The 22942-nt window shown below is 42.8% G+C and overlaps 1 protein-coding gene across 1 annotated transcript in view; it reads right to left on the bottom strand.

Annotated features, from left to right (window-relative positions):
- The window catches only part of ANO2 (anoctamin 2), a 131506-nt gene that overhangs the window by 100252 nt on the left and 8312 nt on the right, over nucleotides 1–22942 (bottom strand). Inside the window, exons 2-5 of the mRNA XM_053387705.1 lie at nucleotides 6217–6315; nucleotides 3583–3734; nucleotides 2023–2077; nucleotides 1073–1124 (exon numbers count right to left, since the gene is read on the bottom strand). Of these exons, the coding sequence (XP_053243680.1) occupies nucleotides 1073–1124; nucleotides 2023–2077; nucleotides 3583–3734; nucleotides 6217–6315 (358 nt within the window). The remainder of the gene's footprint in view (nucleotides 1–1072; nucleotides 1125–2022; nucleotides 2078–3582; nucleotides 3735–6216; nucleotides 6316–22942) is intronic.

Here is a 22942-nt window from a genome sequence, read left to right as displayed (position 1 = left end):
AATTTTGACCAAGATTTGATGTCACCTGCTCACATATTGCTGCCACTCCAATCAAAAGTCTTAAGTTGTGGGCGAACATATCAGATGACACAGCGATTCTTCAAGCAGCCAGAACAGAACTGAACTGAGGAGCTCAGTCAGCCTGCTTATATAGAGCTCCAGAGCAATGTAACTGTAGCAACTTTCTAAAACTATCCAATCACTGAACGTCACTTTCGATCCTTCATTTGCATACAAACTATCCAATCACTGAACGTCACTTTCGATCCTTCATTTGCATAACTATCTACAGTATCCCCCTGCTGGCCCAGGGTGAGAACTTCAATGCCTAACAAAAAGTGCTGAAGCTGTGAGTGCTACTGAAAAATAATAGTATATGAAGTGTTGACGTTCAACACTGAATATTTGTAGAACATATGCACTGAATATTTGTAGAACTAGAGATTATCCCGTCTAACAGAAGCTGCAGAAGAGAATTTGGGAGAAGGGGGAAGGGAAGTTTCCAATTTTATTCTAGGCAAGGCCAATAAAGCTCAAGGCTCAATATTAGCCATAAAAAATAATAATCAAGCAATATTATTTTCTTGCAGGAATTCATTCTGAATTCACTCAGCTACAGAATGTTTCCAGAACAGTTTGCACCCTAATGTTAAGTGTTGTTCATATTGGCCCAAGGAAAATGCTTTTCTTTGAATGGAAAATTCAAAGGACCGTGTGGAATCTGTGATTTAACAAAACCTTTACATTCTCTTCCAACAAAAAACTAATTATGTAACCTGTATAAATTATGCAGATTGTTAGCCTTTGGTTTTAGACAATTTATTCTGTCAATATATATATATATATATATTACAATTTTGCATAGTTTATTCTCCATGATGTCCAACAGAGCAGGATTCAGAAACATGTCTTTTTATTTGATTATCCAGGATTTGCCCTAACCTATTAAGACATAGCAGAATGCACTATGAATATATCTTAACAAGCATCTGAGAAATTTAGAACAAGAATTTAAGAATATTAAAAAGCAGCTTCCGAAATAACATTTTTTAAAAAGCGAATTATTTCTTACCCATGCTGTTTTTGGCTTTTGTAGTATATGTACGCTTCAAAATTTCATGTACCTGCATCAAAATACACAAACATGGTGTAACTAACAGATAACTTCTTTCCAAGAAATAGATGTTCTGCATGAAGCCAGTAAGACATAAAAATGATGTTCACCATACCATATTTTTTTAACTATATTTAAATAAAATAGCTTTCTTCATCCAGTATTTCATAATCCTGTGCTATGTCAAACTGCAGGTGAAGGCTCAAGCAACTGGAAGCTCCTATATACGGTAACAATAATAACAGCCCATGTATATAGCAAACTATCATATCAGAGAGAAGGCTATATTTGAACCCATCTCCTCTTTGACCGTCATGGCTTCCCCCATCAAGGGTTTGATAAGATTCAAACAATGTACAGTATATAAAAATTAAATAAGATCCCCCCCAACAAAAAATAATGGAAATAAGCAGTGATTTTTTTCTTTTAAAAAATGTTTAGGGGGTACTCTCATTTTGACTCCAGAAAATCACCATTTTATAGTTCAAATCAGGAAAAATAAATACAGTAAATGGACAAAAGTACAAAGATTTCTAAAATGTTTAGGAGTTTGCGTACCCCTGCATTTCCCCAGAAAATAAGCACTGGAAGTAATTAGGGTTTGTCGGCTCTGCCTTATTCAGTGACCATAAATCACCACGCAACCAGGGACCCATGATGATGAAATTTGAATACCACCCTTCCTTCGCAGATCTCAAGTGGTTCACAACATAAAAATACAGGATAAAAGCACAAAATACATGATAAAAACAAGAAGCAAAATCCCCACAAACCAATAATTCCCTCCCCCACTTGTAGAGAGCCATGAATATAGATTTTTTAAAAATATGTAATTATCAGCAATAACAGTGAATGCAATTAAACACAGGGGGGTTCCCTCATGCATCACACCCCCTCAGCTGACTTACTATTCGACTGCGGGTAGCATTGTCAAAAAACGTGTCTTTATCTTGAATGTTGTACCTTGAGAAACAGTGATAGATAAGATCAGTTAAAATGTGCCTTAAGCAATTCCCAGAAGAGCAAAAGAAGGCCAGTCCTATGCATACTTCCCGGAGAGTAAGGCCCTTAAACGTAGTGGAGCTTACCTTTGAGGAAACCTGTAAAGGATTGTATAAATAAAAGGTGACAGATTTTCTTTCAAAAAGTTAGCCAGCTTGTATGATTCTGCTTGACAAGTTTAACAGGGTAATTTCAAGAAATGCAGAGTTAGGTGAGACTCATAGGGTTTTCCTTCACTCACAAGGTTCTTGCACTCCCTGCTTTCAAAAGAAGGGAACCCTATTCAATAATGTAATTTACAAGTTTAAACCCATGATTTTTTAAAATTCACGTGGGAAAATGTTCCTGGATATTAACTTATCCTATGCCAAAGTCTGAGGGCAGCACAAGAGCATTAAGAAACAAATTATACAACGCATATTTGAATATAAATAAGTCCCCCACTGCATCCTGCTCACAAAATGTTTGCCCGAACAGAGAAATGTTGCATTAGTTTCTGCAGCATGGCTGTGGGAAGAACACTCATCAGTGGTAGACTTTGGGCCCAATGTGGGGCTCTAACCCAGACTCTGAGAGCATGAGTCTCATGCTCTACCTGCTGAGCTGCACAATTTCTTTTTCATTATCATAACTTTTCATTATCATAATTCGTATATGAGGAATAAGAATCTATGTGTTATGTACTGAAGTTCTCACCCTGGGCCAGCAGGGGGATACTGTAGATAGTTATGCAAATGAAGGATTGAAAGTGACGTTCAGTGATTGGATAGTTTTAGAAAGTTGCAACAGTTACGTTGTTCTGGAGCTCTATATAAGCAGGCTGACTGAGCTCCTCAGTTCAGTTCTATTCTGGCCTCTGAATAAACAAGAGCTGTTTGAAGAATTGCTGTGTCGTCTGATATGTTCACCCACAACTTAACACTATACATTCCAAACCTAGCTGGATTTTTTAAATAAAAAAACACAGCCAAGATAAAATACAGGATTTATTGCATCTGCAACTTTAAACAACAATACTTAACAAATATATATGTATGCACACACCTTTACACACACACACACACACACACACACACAAAATTTGAACAAGTGTGAAATCTGAAGCATTAGCACGCTCTGATCTGCACACTAACTTTAGAGAGGATTAGGTCAGTTCGCATCATGGGTCACAGAAATCAAATTCTGCATTATCTGATTTCTGCAGAGCTAAAAGGAAGTGTCCGTCAACTTCCTCTAGCATCACAGAAAGTAAGGTGCCTGTTCTGATGCTACGATCCTCAGTTTGAGATCCCTGACACCATATATGGTAGGTGTGGGCACTCAAAGAGGTAACCATTTCAACTGTTTTCTTAAATAGTACAGTCCCATGAAGACTGTAGACGATGGGAAGTTATGTGCCGTCTCAATCACCACAACATTCCTCAATGAATTATATTTGTCAGGGAATTATACTGTTAAGTACTCACAAATAGAGTTTTTCTCTGGAGAAAGGGTAAGATAAATGCTTCATTCTGGTGGTATTTTGCTGTGGCACTTTGGGCTGCAAAGGTTTTGTAAACTTCTGCCATATTTCAGACAACTTATTGACAATTCCCGTTTCTTCTGTTATTTCATACGTCTGGAGAAACAAAGAGAGCATGCATGAGCAGGTGGCTTCCCAAATAAAAATAAAAATAAAAATAAAAATAAAAATTATTTATGTGCCACCCTCCCCAACCAAAGCTGGGCTCAGAGTGGCTAACAACCGTAAAATAAATACAACATTCTAAAATCATTTCATTATAAAATTGTTTCAAATCAAATTAATGGCAACCATTGGGCTAGAGTTCTGTGAGGATTGCCAAAGGAGGGGGTCAGGCTATGCCCTGGCCAAAGGCCTGGTGGAACAGCTCTGTCTTGCAGACCCTGTGTAAAGATGTCAAGTCCCACAGGGCCCTAGTCTCTTGTGACAGAGCGTTCCACCAGATCGGAGCCACAGCCGAAAAAGCCCTGGCTCTAGTTGAGGCCAGCCTAACCTCTCTGTGGCCTGGGACCTCCAAGATGTTTTTGTTTGAAGACCGTAAGGTCCTCCGTGGGACATACCAGGAGAGGCGGTCCCGTAGGTACGAGGGTTTAGAATAATTGAATGGCATCTTTTCACCAGCAGTGTTCCCAGAGCCCATATCCAAGAAAAGTTAGTGAAGCACCAATATTGAAGGAGAATTACTGAGTATTGTCCCACCACCAGTTTTGGTTCCAGAAAATGAGCTCCTATTTAAAGAAAAAATGTCACCCCCTGAAGTGGTTGTCTGCAGTGTCTGAATAGACCCTGGGAACATTTGAACTGCTAGCTAGGAATATTTATTTTATTTTATCATTTCACAACATTTGTGTCAGGGCCAGCCAACCCATGAGGCAAGGCACCATTTTGTGTTTCGCCTCAGGTGCCAAAATGTTTTGGGCTGGTCCTATCTATATACCACTTTTATAAAACCTCAAAGTGGTTTACAAAAAGATTACGTCTCTGCCTTTGGCTCTACTAACGTCCAAACATTCAATAGTGCTTCTCAGCCATCATTTGTTCAGCTGATCTGCAGCACAGGATACAGAATGCTTGAATGGGAAGGGATCTATTTTAAGAGGCAGGCGAAAGCAATCGTTCCTCATCAGGATAGTTTATATTGTCTTCCCTTAAACCCCCCCCGAACAGCAATATATTGGCTTAGGTAGCACCAAGTGAAAAGGAAGGGAGAAACTTGAGTTATTTCAAGGCAGTCCTAGTGGTGATAAGTTCTGTAAGAAAAGAAACCTATCAAACAAGGAAAATATCAAGGTATCAACTGTTCATGGTTCAAACCAATGGATGCTGCTTCAAATCAAGAGATTACAAGAAAGGAGATTCTGACTAAGCATTGGGTAGAACTGTCTGGAGGTTAAGAGTTCCTTGAAGGTGGAACAAACCACATCAGATGGTAAAGGTAAAGGTACCCCGACCGTTAGGTCCAGTCGTGGATGACTCTGGGGTTGCACGCTCATCTCGCTCTATAGGCCGAGGGAGCCGGTATTTGTCCACAGACAACTTCCGGGTCATGTGGCCAGCATGACTAAGACACTTCTGGCAAACCAGAGCAGCGCACGGAAGCGCCATTTACCTTCCCACCAGAGCGGTACCTATTTATCTACGTGCACTTTGATGTGCTTTCGAACTGCTAGGTGGGTAGGAGCAGGACCGAGCGATGGGAGCTCACCCCGTCGTGGGGATTCAAACTGCTGACCTTCTGATCAGCAAGCCCAAGAGGCTCAGTGGTTTACACCACAGCGCCACCTGCATCCCCAACCTCAGATGGTGGACATTTCCTAACAGAGGTTGGGTGGCCATCTGTCAGGGGCTCTTTAGCTGTGATTCCTGCATTGCAGAGGGTTGGACTAGATGACTCTTCAGGTCCCTCCCAACACTACAATTCCATTAAACAACTAACATGTTGAAACGTGTGTCATGCCAATTTCCTTATAAAGCTATGGTTTTCCCAGTAGTGATGTACGGAAGTGAGAGCTGCACCATAAAGAAGGCTGATTGATGAAGAATTGATGCTTTTGAATTCTGGTGCTGGAGGAGACTCTTGAGAGTCCCATGGACTGCAAGAAGATCAAACCTCTCCATTCTGAAGGAAATCAGCCCTGAGTGCTCACTGGAAGGACAGGTCCTGAAGCTGAGGCTCCAATACTTTGGCCACTTCATGAGAAGAGAAGACTCCCTGGAAAAGACCCTGATGTTGGGAAAGATGGAGGGCACAAGGAGAAGGGGACGACAGAGGACGAGATGGTTGGACGGTGTTCTCAAAGCTACAAACATGAGTCTGACCAAACTGCGGGAGGCAGTGGAAGACAGGAGTGCCTGGTGTGCTCTGGTCCAGGGGGTCATGAAGAGTCGGACACAACTAAACAACTAAACAACAACAACAATGTTATAAGTGGAGGGAAGCATATCATAGGTAGTCACTGGGGAGGGGGGCTTCCTCGTTGCCATACTCAGAGATTAGAAATAACCAGCCTTCACTGCCTTTCCTCTGTAATGTTCTGCAAGTTTCAAAATAATTAAAACAGAACTGTGTACTACTTACCCTTTTAGTGGGCATTTTTATTTTAAGAAACTCTGCTTCTCGGCTAAGTACATTCCATGGTGCATGTATCCGGACAAAACTCAGTCCTTGTGTCTTATTCTGAAAGGTGAAAAGAGGACATATTTTCTTGAAATACAGATTAAATTACAAATTAAATTAGAGGAACTAAAGGCGCAACATACAAAATAAAGAGGCAGCTGAAAAAGAAGGTGCAGATTATATAAAAGTAATGCCCTTTACCTCGTATTTTCCGATTTCAAAACAGAGCACACTTTTATAGTGTTGTTTCAGTGATAACATATTAATTATAGTGGATAAAGTGTTTCAGGGTTAAAGGCACGAAGCATCCTGGGCTCACTTCTCATTCAGCTTGAGCTGGAGTGCCATTGGGTATCTTGGAAAGCCACTTCCAGGCCTGCCCCAGGAGGTGGGGTTGCGGGCATCACGCCCTCCCCACGTGAGCGGGGGCTGGTTTCAGCCCCCGTGAGAACAGGGGAATCCCAACCGTCCATGCCTCCCCGCCAGCCAATCGGCTGGCTGGGGGGGGCGTGGCTTGCCCTATTTAGGGCCGGAGCGGAGGGGGCTCGCCCTCTCTTCTCCGGCTAGCCCCCACGTTTTGGTTTGTATTGGGTTTGAGTGCTGCTACCTCGTGCTCAGCGGCTGTCTTTTGAATTGCGTTTTGCAGGATCGTTTTTTCCTGTTGCTTGCCTTCGTGTGCCTTGTCGAGCTACCGCTTCAGAGCGGAGCTAGTTCTTCTTTTCAGCGCCGCTGCACTTCTCTGGAGTATTTTGGAATCAGCTGACTGGCGGGACTGCAGCTCACCCCCTAGTCACCCAGCCGGCTTCCCGCTTCTGCTACCGTACCACCAGCTCTTGGATCCTCCAGGGTGCCTTCTTAGGGGCTAGCCGCTTCGCTCACCTCGTAGCTGCAGGTCCCCGGCAGCCGCTGGCCAGCTGGTCACTCTCTGGGCAGCCTCCCTCCTACCGATCGGATCAGGTTGTATGTGCTTTAATTGCAGCTGGATTTCGCGGGGGGCTTAGCCGCTGGTCTTAGGGGTGCGTGGGTCCCTTGCCTGTTGTTGTGGTCATTTCCTTGCTGTTGCTTCTGTCCGTTTTGGGGTTGGGGGCTTGGCTACAGTGCGACTTGGCTTTGCTGTTTGAGGATTTTGCCATTGGGTATCTTGGAAAAGCCATCTTCAACCTCACTTTCCTGCCTGCATATTTACCAATCAATATGGCTTTAACCACAAAGAAGGTGGTTGAGATAGTGCATTAAATAAGAGAACTGGTATCTACATTGCATGAAAAAATGAAAAAAAAATTCACAATGTATAATTATGATACAACATATATCCATCCTATTCTTTCCTTTAAAAATATGTACAGAGGTAGTAACTAGAGTTGACGGTGTTTTTTAAATCTTTGGGCAATATAGAAATCAGTTAGAGATGCTCTAATTACTGGGTGGAGTTTTTTTCTTCATTTAAGATTAAACCTATCATTAATTTACATAATGAGACCTGCAAGTCAGGGACCCATATTTTGTTTATGCTATTTCTGTAATGCAACATGAACACTAACGATGCTACATTCTTGTCCTTCGATCAATGCTACAACAACACTTTAAATAGTCCTAGTACTGGTGCTATGGATGGTGGCATGTCGTATCTTGCTAGAAAAAATGACACTTGGGCTACGTAGATCAATCGTGTTACTCATTGTGAAGGAGTTGCGTGGCGAGGTCCCAAACCCTCCTGAGATGTGGAATAAAGACACATGAAACAGTATTTTAGGTTAATGGGCAAAAAAGGCCACAACTGTATTGGTTACAGAATGTGAGTGGTATTGGCTCAGGCATTGGAAACCACCTGACTATATCTGACTCCTGCCCGTCTGCAGGAGTCTTGGAAGGGTTAACCACCAGTAGGGGGAGCCCTGCTGATGCACATCAACTAGAAACTCCCCCAGGGTCACTGCTAGGGGTCGTGCCATGGCCACAGCCGCCCATCTGGGGCTTTGGATGGAGACCATGCCCACTGGATTCCTTTAACGGAATACCCTTAAATTAAGAGGGGTAGGTGATGGCCACTTACCTCCCTTCACCTTCAACCTAATACTCTGATGCCTAACCGCTAAACCTTACAAAGTTGTAACGATTTGCTACAAGGTAGGCGAAAGATCCAAATGGCCGGTGCCAATTTGCCAAGTGGAAAAATTCCTACCAGGCACCTTGGACAACCAAGGTGACAACCAAGGTCCATAGCAAGGTCAAGAAATAGAAGAGCCTAACCTAAGGGAGGGAGGGTGGGAGAACTGACCGAGCAGGGAGAAAAACACGGGCGTGTCCTTGGCCGTGGGCAGTTTAAACAGCCTGCACCACGTCCCCGGACCGTCGGGATTGGACGGCCTTGTGACGTTAACATATATGAGAGAGTGCTGGAAGGGAAATAGTTAAATAGGTTGCACAGTCAGGACCCAGGGGGTGGAGTCAGTGGGACTATAAAACCAGTTCTGGGAGGAGTTCGTTGGGAGTTGTTGGTGGGTAGTTGGTTGGCTTTCGTGGGTTGGCTGGTTGGGAAAGGCAGTTGGTAATAGAGAGACAGTTAGGGCCGTGGGTTCTTGAGTGTGGGGAGGTAGAAGAGATAGAGAGAGGAAAATAAGACTAAGAAAGTAAAGAGCAACAATGTTTGGAATGCCGTAAAAGTTTGTTTGTATCTGAAATAAAATACACTCTTCTTTATTAATTGAGAAGCTGACTGAGACTGAAGTGATTTTACCAGGGAGGACCTGGTTGGTGGCAGCGGATTAGTGGTGTACGGGTCAATAGTCCGTGAGACGACCAGGGGCTCCGTACGAACGCCACAGGCCTAAGGATGCTGTGGCTGAGTACCATCCAATGGTGTGGGGTGATCCCGCCCTGTGTGCGTGGGGAGGGCTTGCTCCCTGCCCCCAACGTCATCTCCCTGGGAAAGGGGAAATGTCTTTTCCTAAGTTCTCATGCTCTATTATGCACTTTTCTCAAGGCACCCAGAACACTCAGGGGCTCTGTGTAGCTGTTAACTACATTTGACAGAGTTAGGTAACACAGCTGCTTTGTCATCAAGTGAAACTGTGAATAAAACTGCTCCTGTTCGTTTTATAAAAATACATCTCCAAAAGATGAAGCCAAGGAAATGGGATTTTTGTTGGGGTTTTTTTTGCTGATTTATTGCAGTTCTGATGTAAAGTGAGACCAGCTATCGCTCAGAGGTGGTGTCTAGGGTATTTACAGAATCCTTCTGGGTCACTTGGTACTGCCTCTGCTTACACAAATTGCTTCGTCACTAGTCCCAGGGAGCTACCACGCAATTCACAATGTGCATTGAATTAACAAACATCAAGATACAGATTTTCCATGTTTGTGTATGGGATTTGAATCATATAATTCATTTTAACATTAATGGGATTTGCACTGCAAAGCCTGATTCCTGGTCACTGCGTTGAAAAGAAATCTCTATGAAGGTGTCCTCATTGGTTGAAAAATAATGACTAATAGCTTCCAGTAATACAGGAATATTTGTAATTAATGAGGTTTCTTTAGATAGATGGAGATTTCTTTAGATTTCTTTAGATAGATGGGAGTCACTAAACCGTACCCTATGGGGAAGGGTTAATGCTCTCAAGATGAATATTATTCCCAGATTGATCTACATTTTGAGAGGAATTCCAGTTCAGTGTTAGCAATTTTTTGGAAAAAATATTGAGATGTATAATTATTGTGGGGGAAGAGTTAAAAAATTCAGAAGATAACATCATCTTGAACTATATACCTAATATAAAGGTAAAGGTAAAGGACCCCTGACAGTTAAGTCCAGTCGCAGATGACTCTGGGATTGCAGCGCTCATCTCGCTTTACTGGCCAAGAGAGCCAACTTTTATCCACAGACAGTTTTTCCGGGTCATGTGGCCAGCATGACTAAGCTGCTTCTGGCGAAACCAGAGTAGCGCACGGAAACACCGTTTACCTTCCCGCCAGAGTGGTACCTCTTTATCTACTTGCACTTTGACGGGCTATTGAACTGCTAGGTTGGTAGGAGCAGGGACCGAGCAACAGGAGCTCACACCGTCACGGGGATTCAAAATGCCGACCTTCCAATTGGTAAGCCCTAGGCTCAGTGGTTTAGACCACAGCGCTACCTGCGTCCCACTAAAGTAAAATAAAGTAAAGGTAAAGGTAAAGGTAAAGTACCCCTGGACAGTTAAGCTCAGTAAAAGGCAAATATGGAGTTGCAGCGCTCATCTTTTTCAGGGAGAGGAAGCCAGTGTTTGTCCACAGACAGCCTTCTGGGTCATGTGGTCAGCAGGACTAAACCACTTCTGGTGCAACAGAACACCGTGATGGAAACCAGAGTGAACGGAAATGCCGTTTACCTTCCCGCTGCAGTGGTACCTATTTATAATAATAATAATAATTTTATAATAATAATTTATTATTTATACCCCACCCATCTGACTGGGCTTCCCCAGCCACTCTGGGCGGCTTCCCAAAAAATATTAAAATACTGTAATACATCAAACATTAAAAGCTTCCCTAAACAGGGCTGCCTTCAGATGTCTTCTAAAATTCTGGTAGTTGTTGTTCTCTTTGACATCTGGTGGGAGGGCGTTCCACAGGGAGGGCGCCACTTGCACTAGTGTGCTTTATCTACTTGCACTTCGTGCTTTCGAACTGCTTGGTTGGCAGGAGCTGGGACTGAGCAACAGGAACTCACCCCGTTGTGCGGATTTGAACCGGCAACCTTCTGATCGGCAAGCCAAAGAGGCTCAGTGGTTTAGACCACAGCGCCACCCTGAAGGACAACATAACTGGCTGACACCCTAAACAGGAGCATGCCTATAAAGGGGTGAGGGGAGATTGCAACGTTTTACTGTAGGCCCCTTTGTTAAAACACTAAGTATGTTAGGAACAATAAAATATATTTATAATATTTCCCGTCTGATTTTTTTTTTTGCATGCAATAACAATGGCACAGTGTTTAATTTCAGTTTATTGAATAACCTTTGTATTGTTATATTCCCTTGTTGAAAGATGCAAAATTCAATTAATGTGTCCAGAAGAGTTGAAACCCAGCATTTGTTTACTTGGTTTGAAAAATAGCTGACAACGAATGATTCTATTGTTGAAAGATGCAGAAATATATAATCTTTCATCATGGATTACCCATTCTGGTTCAACCCCATTAAAACAGTTTTCTACAAGGGCTGAACATTCAGAGATGAACTAATAGCTTGGGGAAAATGCTTCTTATATTAACAGTCAGACTGTGCTCATCATGCCCCTGCGCATATTAATTCATGATCTCTCGAACTATCTGGTCCTACCTGTTAGTAGCTGCTAAGGCATTTGAGCTGTTGAAATAACAGTTTGCTTGAGTCATTTTCAGATGGGCTCAGTTTAGATTTCTGGTGCCTCCCCCACAACTCCATTATTATTCCATTGAATAATAATGTTTATGTTGTTACATTAAAATATAAGCAAAAAATATTTTATCAACATTTTTTCCTGGCTCCAATTCTGTGATCAGGTTCACATGAAACACTGAACCAAATCATGGCTTTCTGCAAATGCAAGGGTTCCTGAACAGGAGATAGAAGCCATTTTGCTCCTTCCCCAGCCATAGCATGTTGCAGAATCATAGAAATTTGGGGTTGGAAGAGACCTCAAGGATTATTTAGTTCTAGCCCCTGTGATCATAGCAATCCCTGACAGATGGCCTCTGTTTAAAAACCTCCAGAGAAGGAGAGTCCACCGCTTTCTGAACACTGTCGACCAGCTCTTACTAATGTTCTTCCTGAACATTTAGTCAGAATCTCCTTTCTTGTAACTTGAAGCCATTGGTTTGGGTCAAAGAATTATAGAATTCTAGGGCTGGAAGGGACTCTAAGAATCATTTAGTCCAGGCTTCCTCAAACTCAGCCCGCCAGATGTTTTTGGCCTAAAACACCCATGATCCCTAGCTAGCAGGATCAGGGGTCAGGGATGATGGGAATTGTAGTCTCAAAACAACCTCCTGCAATGCAGGAATTCTGCCCACAGCCATCCCTGGGTGGGCTCAAACCACCAAACTTCTGGTTAACAGCCAGACGCACTGACCCATTGCACCACAGGAGGTCCTAACCTCCAGAGCAGGAGAAAACAAGCTTGCTCCATCTTCCATGGGACAGCCTCTTTTCCAGGCTAAACATACCCAACTTGCTCAACAGTTCCTCATAAGGTTTGGTTTCCAGATCCTTGATCATCTTGGTGGGCCTTCTCTGCAAAATGAGAGACCTTCACCCCAACAGCTGGGATTGAGCTCCCCCCCCCCAGGCCACTCCACTTCACAGTAGGGTTATGAGTTTTGAAACAGTCGAACCTCAAAGCAAGCTGAGTTCTGTTCTCTCATTTGCAATGATTTATACGCTGATTGGGACGCGGGTGGCGTTGTGGTCTAAACCACAGAGCCTAGGACTTGCCAATCAGAAGGTTGGCGGTTCGAATCCCATCGACGGGATGAGCTCCCGTTGCTCAGTCCCTGCTACTCCCAACCTAGCAGTTTGAAAGCATGTCAAAATGCAAGTAGATAAATAGGTACCGCTCTGGCGGGAAGGTAAACGGCGTTTCCGTGCGCTGGTCTGGTTCGCCAGAAGTGGCTTAGTCGTGCTGGCCACATGACCCAGAAGCTCTGCGCCGGCTCCCTTGGCCAATAAAGCGAGATGAGTGCCGCAACCCCAGAGTCGGTCACGACTGGACCTAATGGTCAGGGGTCCCTTTACCTTATACGCTGATTGGGCTTTCATGCATGTATTAGTGATATTTAGTGGCAGCAGCGAAAAAGTAACAAAACGCAACTAGCAACTTTTTGAATCAGACCATTATAATTGTGCAATGCATTTCATTGTCAGCTCTGAATACTGAAATATATATTCGCAAGAACTCTTGGGAATCACTTATTGAAGTGATGACAGTAGCCATTAACAGGCATTTGTATGTTCCCAAACCCTGTCTCCTACCTATATAGCTCTCCTCCCCATTGCATGAGAGGATTGCAAGTGGTTAGGGTGCAGAAAAGGTAATGATACTTAATGGCACTAGGAGCAGCTTTATAAAGAAAACCGAGGTCATGGTGAATTACACAAGTTTTATTTAGTCTTCTTAATATCATGTTTTTCATTTATTTCTCATACAAAGAGGGGAAAATGCAGGCTTTTTTCCACTGAGGAGAAGATGGAAATTCAAAGAGCTGACAGTTTATGTTTTCATTTAAAAACTCAAGTTTCTTGAGACGTATCCTGGGGCTCCCAAGTTAAATCAAGTATGAGACGATGTGTGCAGAACTAGATATACACACGACAGAAAATTGGGTGTGGACTAGCACTATAAAATACTGGTTGCGTTGCCATTTTCGTTGCCAACCTTTGAGCCTGCTCTCCGACTTACTTAAGGACTCTTATAAATCTAGATGGTTCCAACTCTTACATAGCAAAATCAGATCTATCGGTATTGACTTGGAACTCTTGTATAATTCAAGTGAGCAATATATCTATTGCAATATTCAAACCAGATTCAGGGACATTGAAAAACAAAACAACGAGTCAGCTGTAAATAAAATTTGCTCCCCCAAGTTCTATGGTTTGAATGCAACAGATAACAGTGGCACTCATATCTCAAAATTAATAATTCCAGTCCAACCCAGGGCATTTATGTTAGCATGACTGAACATTTCCCCCTCAGCTTTGGTCAAGGGCAGATATTTAAACATTCCCAGATATGATACATTGTGGAAGTTCTTTGAATGTGCCGGACACCATAGAACATATTCTTTTCTACTGTCCATTGTACAGCCAGCTACAAAAATACATGCTATCCCCTTTTTATGGGTAGTCTAACACCACAGCGCAATGAAAATATCAAATTCTATCTGTCTGACATTAACCCGGAAGTAACTGCAAGGCTGGCTGAGAATCCCAATGAAAAACTATATTTTACATGGCTGTAACATGGATGTTTTATGATGTTCTACGCTTGCCTACGCTTGGAGAAGTAAGTTTTTATTCAAAATGTAAATCTTACTGAAGGCATTATTAATCATTCTTTTTGAGCAAGTAGCATAAAAAACCAGAATTATTTGTTGAAGGAAATGTTTCTTTGAAGAATGGGGATGTATCATATACAGTACATTATTGTAGAAATGTTTACTTTAAATAAATTGTTTTATTGTTTTAATTTCCATCTTATGTGTTCACTTCTTCTGTTGTTTATCCTGTTTTTAAAAAAATGCATTCCCTATTTTGTGCAGAATAAGAAGTCAATCAGTTTGTTGGCTATCTCTTCTAAAATATATGCCACTTTTTTTACTTAATAGGATGTAGAAGTAGGTCTCCTTCAACTATATTCTGTGTGAAGAGCAAGCTGGTTTTAGAAATTTCTAATCCTTCAAGGATCATTGCTATGGTTTGTCCCACCTTATTGGGAAAACTGACTCCTTGGAATTAACGGTTAAAGCAGAGACATGACCTTGCCAACAAAGGTCCGTATAGTTAATGCCATGGTTTTCCCAGTAGTGATGTATGGAAGTGAGAGCTGGACCATAAAGAAGTCTGATCATCAGAGAATCGATGCTTTTGAATTATGGTGCTGGAGGAGACTCTTGAGAGTCCCATGGACTGCAAGAAGATCAAACCTCTCCATTCTGAAGGAAATCAGCCCTGAGTGCTCACTGGAAGGACAGATCGTGAAGCTGAGGCTCCAAGACTTTGGCCACCTCATGAGAAGAGAAGACTCCCTGGAAAAGACCCTGGTGTTGGGAAAGATGGAGGGCACAAGGAGAAGGGGACGACAGAGGACGAGATGGTGGGACAGTGTTCTGGAACCTACCAGCATGAGTTTGACCAAACTGCGGGAGGCAGTAGAAGACAGGAGTGCCTGGCGTGCTCTGGTCCAGGGGGTCACGAAGAGTTGGACACGACTAAACAACAACAACATTGGCTTCTCGTAGAATTGCTTTTACAGAATTGTGTTCTGCCCTCTACCTTTATGGATGAGTTATAAGAAATTACCCTTGGAGGTTCATGACATACTCAGTATCCTTAATATAAAGATCCTTATGAAAAATATATGTCTGAGTTCATCGGCAGGATTGTTTCATCAAGTGAGTTTGTGTGCTTTCTGTTGCTGGACAAAGAAAATTATATCAGCACATGTCTCTATTTGCATTGGCTGCCAGGAAATTTGTGGCTCAACCCTCAAAGTATTTTTTTCTTTGTTATGGCTTAAAGCTAAACAAATGATATTGTTGCTACTACTACTTCTAGCTAGTATTAATCCACAGTGTTATGGCCAAGATGAATTCTCCTTCTTCAAAGATAAAGTAAACTTTACAGATCCTTTGAACAATTACAGACAAGTTAGACTTGTCAGCAGCACCAAAACAGTGAACAAAAAACAGCTAGGGCTAAGGACACAACTGAGAATTGATGAATGGATCAGCTTTAAAAATACAGTGGTACCTCAGGTTGCAGACGCTTCAGGTTACAGACGCTGCTAACCCAGAAATAGTACCTCAGGTTAAGAACTTTGTTTCAGGATGAGAACTGAAATTGTGCAGCAGCAGCGGGAGGCCCCATTAGCTAAAGTGGTACCTCAGGTTAAGAACAGTTTCAGGTTAAGAATGGACCTCCAGAACGAATTAATTTCTTAACCTGAGGTACCACTGTGGTCAAATATTCAGGATTTGAATAATACACTTACAATGGACAAATGCAAATAGAAAATAGAAATATGAAGTAAAAATATACATAAGCTATATAAAAATATAAGCAGAAGAAAATAATAATAATAATAATAATAATAATAATAATAATAATAATAATATTTATACCCCGCCCTCCCAGGCCAAGACCCAGCTCAGGGCAGCTAACACCAATTATAAAATACAGTAAAAACATTTTTTTAAAAAAGTTGTAAACCAGGGAAGGAAGTTGGGTGGAGTCGCATGGGGGTGGGGTGTTAATTGAAATTGTAAAAGGTAATTAGAACGTTTGATTATGTTAAAATTTCTTCAATAAAAATATATTTTTTAAAAAAAAAGAAAGAAAATAAAAATAGTCAAATAGTAAAAGAAAGTACTAACTCTCAGTCCTCGTCAAGACACCACAAAACAGACAAATGACAATACCCCTGGGGGCATACAAACAGAGACTTGATGATAAAAAAGGTAAAGGTACCCCTGCCCGTACGGGCCAGTCTTGACAGACTCTGGGGTTGTGCGCTCATCTCACTCAAGAGGCCGGGAGCCAGCGCTGTCCGCAGACACTTCCGGGTCACGTGGCCAGCGTGACGAAGCTGCTCTGGCGAGCCAGCACCAGCGCAGCCCACGGAACGCCGTTTACCTTCCCGCTAGTAAGCGGTCCCTATTTATCTACTTGCACCCGGGGGTGCTTTCGAACTGCTAGGTTGGCAGGCGCTGGGACCGAGCAGCGGGAGCGCACCCCGCCGCGGGGATTCGAACCGCCGACCTTTCGATCGGCAAGCCCTAGGCGCTGAGGCAGTGGTTAAAGGTAGCAGACCGGCAAACAGTGAAATCTTCGGCACAGAAGAATTGATGTCTTCCCAAACAGCAAGATCGGGCAGAACTGCCATGTATTTTATGAAATGCAGGTGACAAGAGATGTGCAAAGATGACATGAAGCGGAAATGACAAACAGGCACAGGGCAGGGCAGCAGAGGGGCATTTAGCTGGTGAGTGCCTGTACAGAACATTGCGTTTTGCATGGCATTGTGAACTGGGGATTTCCCTCTTTTATCCCCCAAACTATTTCATTTCCCCAGAGCGAAACATTAGCCTGTCTTTGTGCCCTAAGTGATGCTCTTGTTTTGTGCTTGCTATTGCTTGTATTACTGGGATAATATCACAGAAGATCACTGTTATTTCCAGGTGCCCAGCAATTGTCCCCCTCGTGCCCAGATAATGCCTATAAAACCTGTGGGCCAGGGGCCTGGGATGGAAAGGAAGAAAGGGAATATAGATGAGCAGAGAATGTAGATGACCGATAGCATGCAGTGAACAGACAGTCCGCCAACAGGAAATTGGACAAAGTGAGCCACCTCTTTTTCCTAGTGTACAGATTATGGAGAGGCACATACTGCTGAAACAGACTGCTGCAAAATGTCTTAAATTAGCATCCATTTTTTTACAAGGTACTCTGGTGGCGCTGTGGGTTAAACCACAGAGCCTAGGACTTGCCGATCAGAAGTTCGGTGGTTCGAATCCCCGCGACAGGGTGAGCTCCCGTTGCTCGGTCCCAGCTCCTGCCAACCTAACGGTTCGAAAGCACGTCAAAGTGCAAGTAGATAAATAGGTACCGCTCCGGTGGGAAGGTAAACGGCGTTTCCGTGCGCTGCTCTGGTTCGCCAGAAGCGGCTTAGTCATGCTGGCCACGTGACCCGGAAGCTGTATGCCGGCTCCCTCGGCCAATAAAGCGAGATGAGCGCCGCAACCCCAGAGTCGGTCATGACTGGACCTAATGGTCAGGGGTCCCTTTACTTTACCTTACCTTACTCTTCAACTACTGCTGGTGTTACAATCACTGTTTCAGAGGAAATACATTTTACAGTTAAATGACGGGTGATAACAACACAAACAAGGGACAGGATCGCTGATCAAAAAAGTTTAGGAGAAACCACCCTTGCCCAAACCAGAGTGTTATAATCACAGCATTGAACTTGATCAGTAGTACTCTGCTAAAAAAGAATGAAAAAGAAACCTGTTATTGTCTAGACATAAAGTTTAGATCTATTTGAGGCTGTTAAGTGTGGGAGAATACATATGTGTGCATATTGTCTGTAAAGCTGTGCAAAGAAAACATAGACCCAAAAACTGGTATCAGAACTGACGGAGAAGGTTGTTTAAAAACCATAGAAAATAATATTCAATTTTAACATCCTAAAGCTGTGAAGAAAGGCAGCTGAATGTACCGGTAACTACTAAAGTCATTTAAATTGCATTTAATGTACTGTATATCATTGCTTTATTATGTATTTTTACAACTGGTTAAAGATTTATTTTCGTGTGTTTTAATAATGTCCTTCTGTATCACCGCCCACCCCAGGGAAAAATCCGTTTGAAAAAGCAAGAAGGGATAAAAGTGAACAAATGTTCATCCTCAGCTTTGTCAGAGCTTTTTAAAAACAGCTTGTATAGAAAATTCTAGAAGTAATGGAGGAGGAGTTTGCTTTCTGCTTATGAAGATGAACGCTTCTCCTCTGCATTCTTTCCAGCACCAGCTCCACAGCCTTTCCACAACAAAATCTTTCCACTTCTAAGAGTATCTGCCAGGACAAAACACGATTGTTTGTGCCAGAACATCACTGCACGCTAACTGTCACTCTGGGAATAGAATTCATTTGTTAGATGCGGCAAGGATTATAAAAGTGGGACCAAACATGAAAACAGGTGTTGTCCTAAAGTATTATTTTTAAAAAAATGAACAGGGGGGGGGAGTCATTTATTTTTACTATAGTGTGAGTGCCGCAACCCCAGAGTTGTCCGTGACTGGACCTAATGGTCAGGGGTCCCTTTACCTTTTTACCTCACCTCCCAAGACCAACTTAAACATGGGCAAAGAAGGATTTGGTTCCTTGAAGTCACTGCTTGAAAGAAAAGGAAGTTCACAAAAAACTGCTTACTATTCTCCCGGTGAGTGGCCCCGGGGGCGGGTGGCAGGCTCTGTGTTCCCACACAGCCAGGGCTGTGGTTGCACAGACCTCTGGTGGTTTGCTCTGGATTCTGACTGATCATGGACAACATGGTGGCTGTGGCTTTGGAGCGGACCCAAGGGAAAACCATAAAGCCAGGCCACACCTCCTGCCTGGAGCTCAGCTGGCACTCGGCAACCCCAGCCAGCCACCCTTCATTTTCTGCTTGAGGTTCTGTTTGAGGGTTAGTGAGAAGATGGACACTGTGGCCAGATTGGGGCGGGAGAGGTAAGGGACCAATTGCTTAATGTGGCGAAGGTGGGAAAATGTCGCCTTGGCTGTTGCTGTAACCTGCGCCTCCATGGAAAGGGAGGCATCAAGGATACCACCCAAACTCTTAACAGAAGGCACTGGCACCAATTGGGCTCCCGCAAGAGAAGGGAGTTGGTCTCTCATCCCCATGCCATCCCGACCCAGCCAGAGGACCTCTGTCTTCGAACGATTTAGTTTCAATCGGCTCCCACGAAAGCATCCAGCCACAGCTTCCAAGCATCTGGTCAGTGTGTCCGGGGCTGAGTTGGTGTGGCCATCCATCAGCAGATAGAGCTGATGAAGATGTTAAAAAGCATCAGGGAGAGGATTGCGCCTTGCGGCACTCCACACACCAAGGAGTAGCGCGATGACATCTCCCTCCCTAGCGATGAACATTTGATGTACATTGTGAGATGATCCTTAACCTGGGATTAACACTTAGAATCATAGAATAGTATTATTGTAGAGTTGGAAGGGACCACGAGGATTATCTTGTCCAATCCCCTGCACTGCAGGAATCTTTCGCCCAACATGGGACTCAAAACCACAATCCTGAGATTAAGAGTCTCATACTCTACCGACTGAGCTATCCCATCGAACAATCAGACTGGGTGATTCAGGTTACAATGCCTATGCCAAGACCTACTTACATCTGGAAATTAGGGGATGCTGAAAAGATTGATAACAGGGATGCAGAAAGGGGAGGTATGGGGAAGTCGCTGAAAGAAGGCTTAAGAAATGAAAGGTTAAGAAATTATACGTGTTTATATGTTTGTATGTCTTGTATTGTGTTGTATTGTCTTGTATTATGTGTGGAAAAAACCAATAAAAATTTAAAAAAAACAAAACAAGACCTACTTACATCTGTAATCCATAAAATCGTGACCTATTTTATCCCAAAGCAATTCTCCCATGATTCTTTCATCTTCTCATATAAGCCCCTGGCTGCTCACGGCCTCAAGGCACCTGGAGCCACAACCCTACTGACTTCCCCCAAATCTTAGCCAAATAATAACCCCATAGGTTCCTTGAAACAATAGATGGGTAAGGGGTTATATAAGAGATGTTTAGAAAATTTTGCATGGTGTGGAGAAAGTAGCGAGAGAAACCTTTTTCTCCCTCCCAAGGATCAGCCGGTGAAGTTGGATGGTGGAAGATAGAGGGCAAGGCTATTGCCCTCAAGACCTTATTGTGAGCTAGTTAACTACTGTGGGCATCAGGGTTTTAGACTATGAAGGTCTTTGGTTAATTTCGGAAGGGTTCTTATTATTTTATCCAAAGAAGTGCTACTATCCAGCTTTTCTGCATGAGATGGTAAGGAGTGTGTAACCCTATGATCTGACATGTTTCATTCATAATAATCTGATTAGAACAGGCCATAAACACATTCTCTCAAATTTTACAGTGCTAAAATTGAACTTCCGTTTTTCTTTCTGGCTTTGAATTGCTGCTCAACATCATTATCTCTTTTTCTTGCAGATATGCAGTTTTGTTCACCTCGGGTACAGAATCATAGAATTGCAGAGTTGGAATGTACCCAAGAATCATCTAGTCCAACCCCCTGCAATGCAAAGGTTTCTGTTTTTCATATTCTCTTGTTGAGTCTTGGCAGTTTCAATTAACTGATGCTTCTAAAATCTGCCCTACAGAGTCAACCAATGTTTTCCTTTATTCCCTGCTTATTTCCCAATATTGATTATTGCAATATTCAAATTGGTGAGTTCTGTTTCTTCTTAAAGAAAAGAAGCTTTGGGAGGTGGGCTATTTTGAGTTGAAAAGCAGTTGCGCTTAAACATTTCCCCACCAACCTTTGTCACTCCAAATCAACCACCAATCACTACTTCCCATGAGATTCTATGCGCATGTTGCTTCTAGTATTTTATGTACTGCTAAGTGTTCCCTAGAGGCATCCACCAGTTCCTGCCTTGACTTTCCCACTGGGTTTGATTTAAAGATCAGTTTCTGCTAAAAACAAAGTCATTGATAATTACAAAGGGCTTTCCTGGGCTGAGCAATGAATATCCCACTGATACTACAACTGCATGCAAAACAAATCAATGGAGAAATATTTTCTCTGCTGGACTAATGATCCTGTCTCTTTTCCTGATTACAAAGCACTAAACAAAAACGCTCTAAGTACAATATAGTTTTAAATCCACAAATTCCCAACAAGCCCCAAAATGGTCCTGTGCTGGTGAATTTTCAAAGGATTTTTAAAAAATGCATTTCATAGAGAATCATAGAAGTCTAGAGTTGGAAGGAACCACAAGAGTCATTTAGTCTGACCCCCGCAATGAAGGAACCTTTTGCCCAAGACGGGCCTCAAAGCCATGACCTTGAAATTAAAAGTCTCATGCTCTGCCTACTGAGCTACCAAGTGTTCAGTTGTTGCATAAAGGTGGAGAACTGAATTTAAGATTAGAAAAATGAGAAACCGAGAGAACCAAAACATACAGATTCACCCTTCTGTAGGCAGGGAGATTTGGAAAGCCATTTTGTCTAAGAATGGCAGGAATGGAATTTGGGGGAAATCTTGCCTACCTGGTTCTTTTAAAGGTTGAGCCCTACTTACCTAATTATTATTATCTTGGGGTCTAGTGGCATGGCCGTCTAGTCTAAAGAACTGTTTGGGAACACTGAAACCATAGTTCTTCCTATGACTTGGCAAGATTTATGACGTGTGTGTGTGTGTGTGTGTTGGCCCCGTACCAAGGCAGTTCTTTGTAAGCTGCTCTCAGAGCTAATCCTGTTATCATCTGTTTAGTTAGTAAAGCCACCATTCTGCTGTTCTCTTGGATCCTGCTGTGGTGCTCGGTTGACAATGTGACCATGTGCGTAGATGCACAAGGGACCCACTTAAGAACATTACAAAGGCATTTAAACAGCATTCCCTGGATTGTTGTGTCTCTTTGTCTACGCTCTCTGGAGACAGCTCACTCTTTCTCTCCTCTATGTTCTCGGGTCTGTAAATCCTGTGGGCAGCACTGGCTCCCACAGGCCCTGATATCTAACCTCCTGCTCACGCATGAATCATGAAAGGGATTTCCTCAAGTACAAGTCAAGCAGTATTTTGACCCTTTTCCACAATGCACATGCACTGAGCATGGAGGTCTGCAATCATGTCAAGCCTGCGACTGACTGATGTCCTGTCTCTTATTCCCAATATGCATTCTGAGATTAATTCTTTTATTTACAATATCTCAGGTAGTCTTTCTGTAAGTTTAGTAAAGTGTAATTAAGGAGGTGCACACAACATTTTTCAAGGGCAATGGAAGTCACCAACTTCAGATATGAAGTACATTTCACCAGTACACCAAACAACAGTCTGTGTCTATCAAGGGTCTGACTTTTACTGGTCTCAGGTTCCCTTAAAAAGTGTGGTTCAATATTTTATCTACTTGAAACCGGCTAATTCAGAGTCCAGATCTGTCTGTCTGTCTCTCTCAGAACCTCTGTTCTGTGGTTCTGCATTCTTACCAGTCAAGCGGAATATACTGTGTGAAGTATTGAGCTAAGTATTTTATAATGTGCTGTGTCTCTACAGTTGTACAGTTTTATATTTCTCTTTTGACTGAAATAGGGTTGTCACCTTTGTTCTAGCAAAATAAAGGACAGGATGGCAGCGGGAGGCGGGAGTCTTTCCTCCCCCCACCTGGTGCTGAAATTACTTTGAGACAATCCATTATAATCTATTGGAACC

Source organism: Podarcis raffonei, chromosome 5, assembly GCF_027172205.1.
Source record: "Podarcis raffonei isolate rPodRaf1 chromosome 5, rPodRaf1.pri, whole genome shotgun sequence".
NCBI classification, from domain to species: Eukaryota; Metazoa; Chordata; class Lepidosauria; order Squamata; family Lacertidae; genus Podarcis; species Podarcis raffonei.
This window is presented reverse-complemented; position numbering and strand designations above follow the sequence as displayed.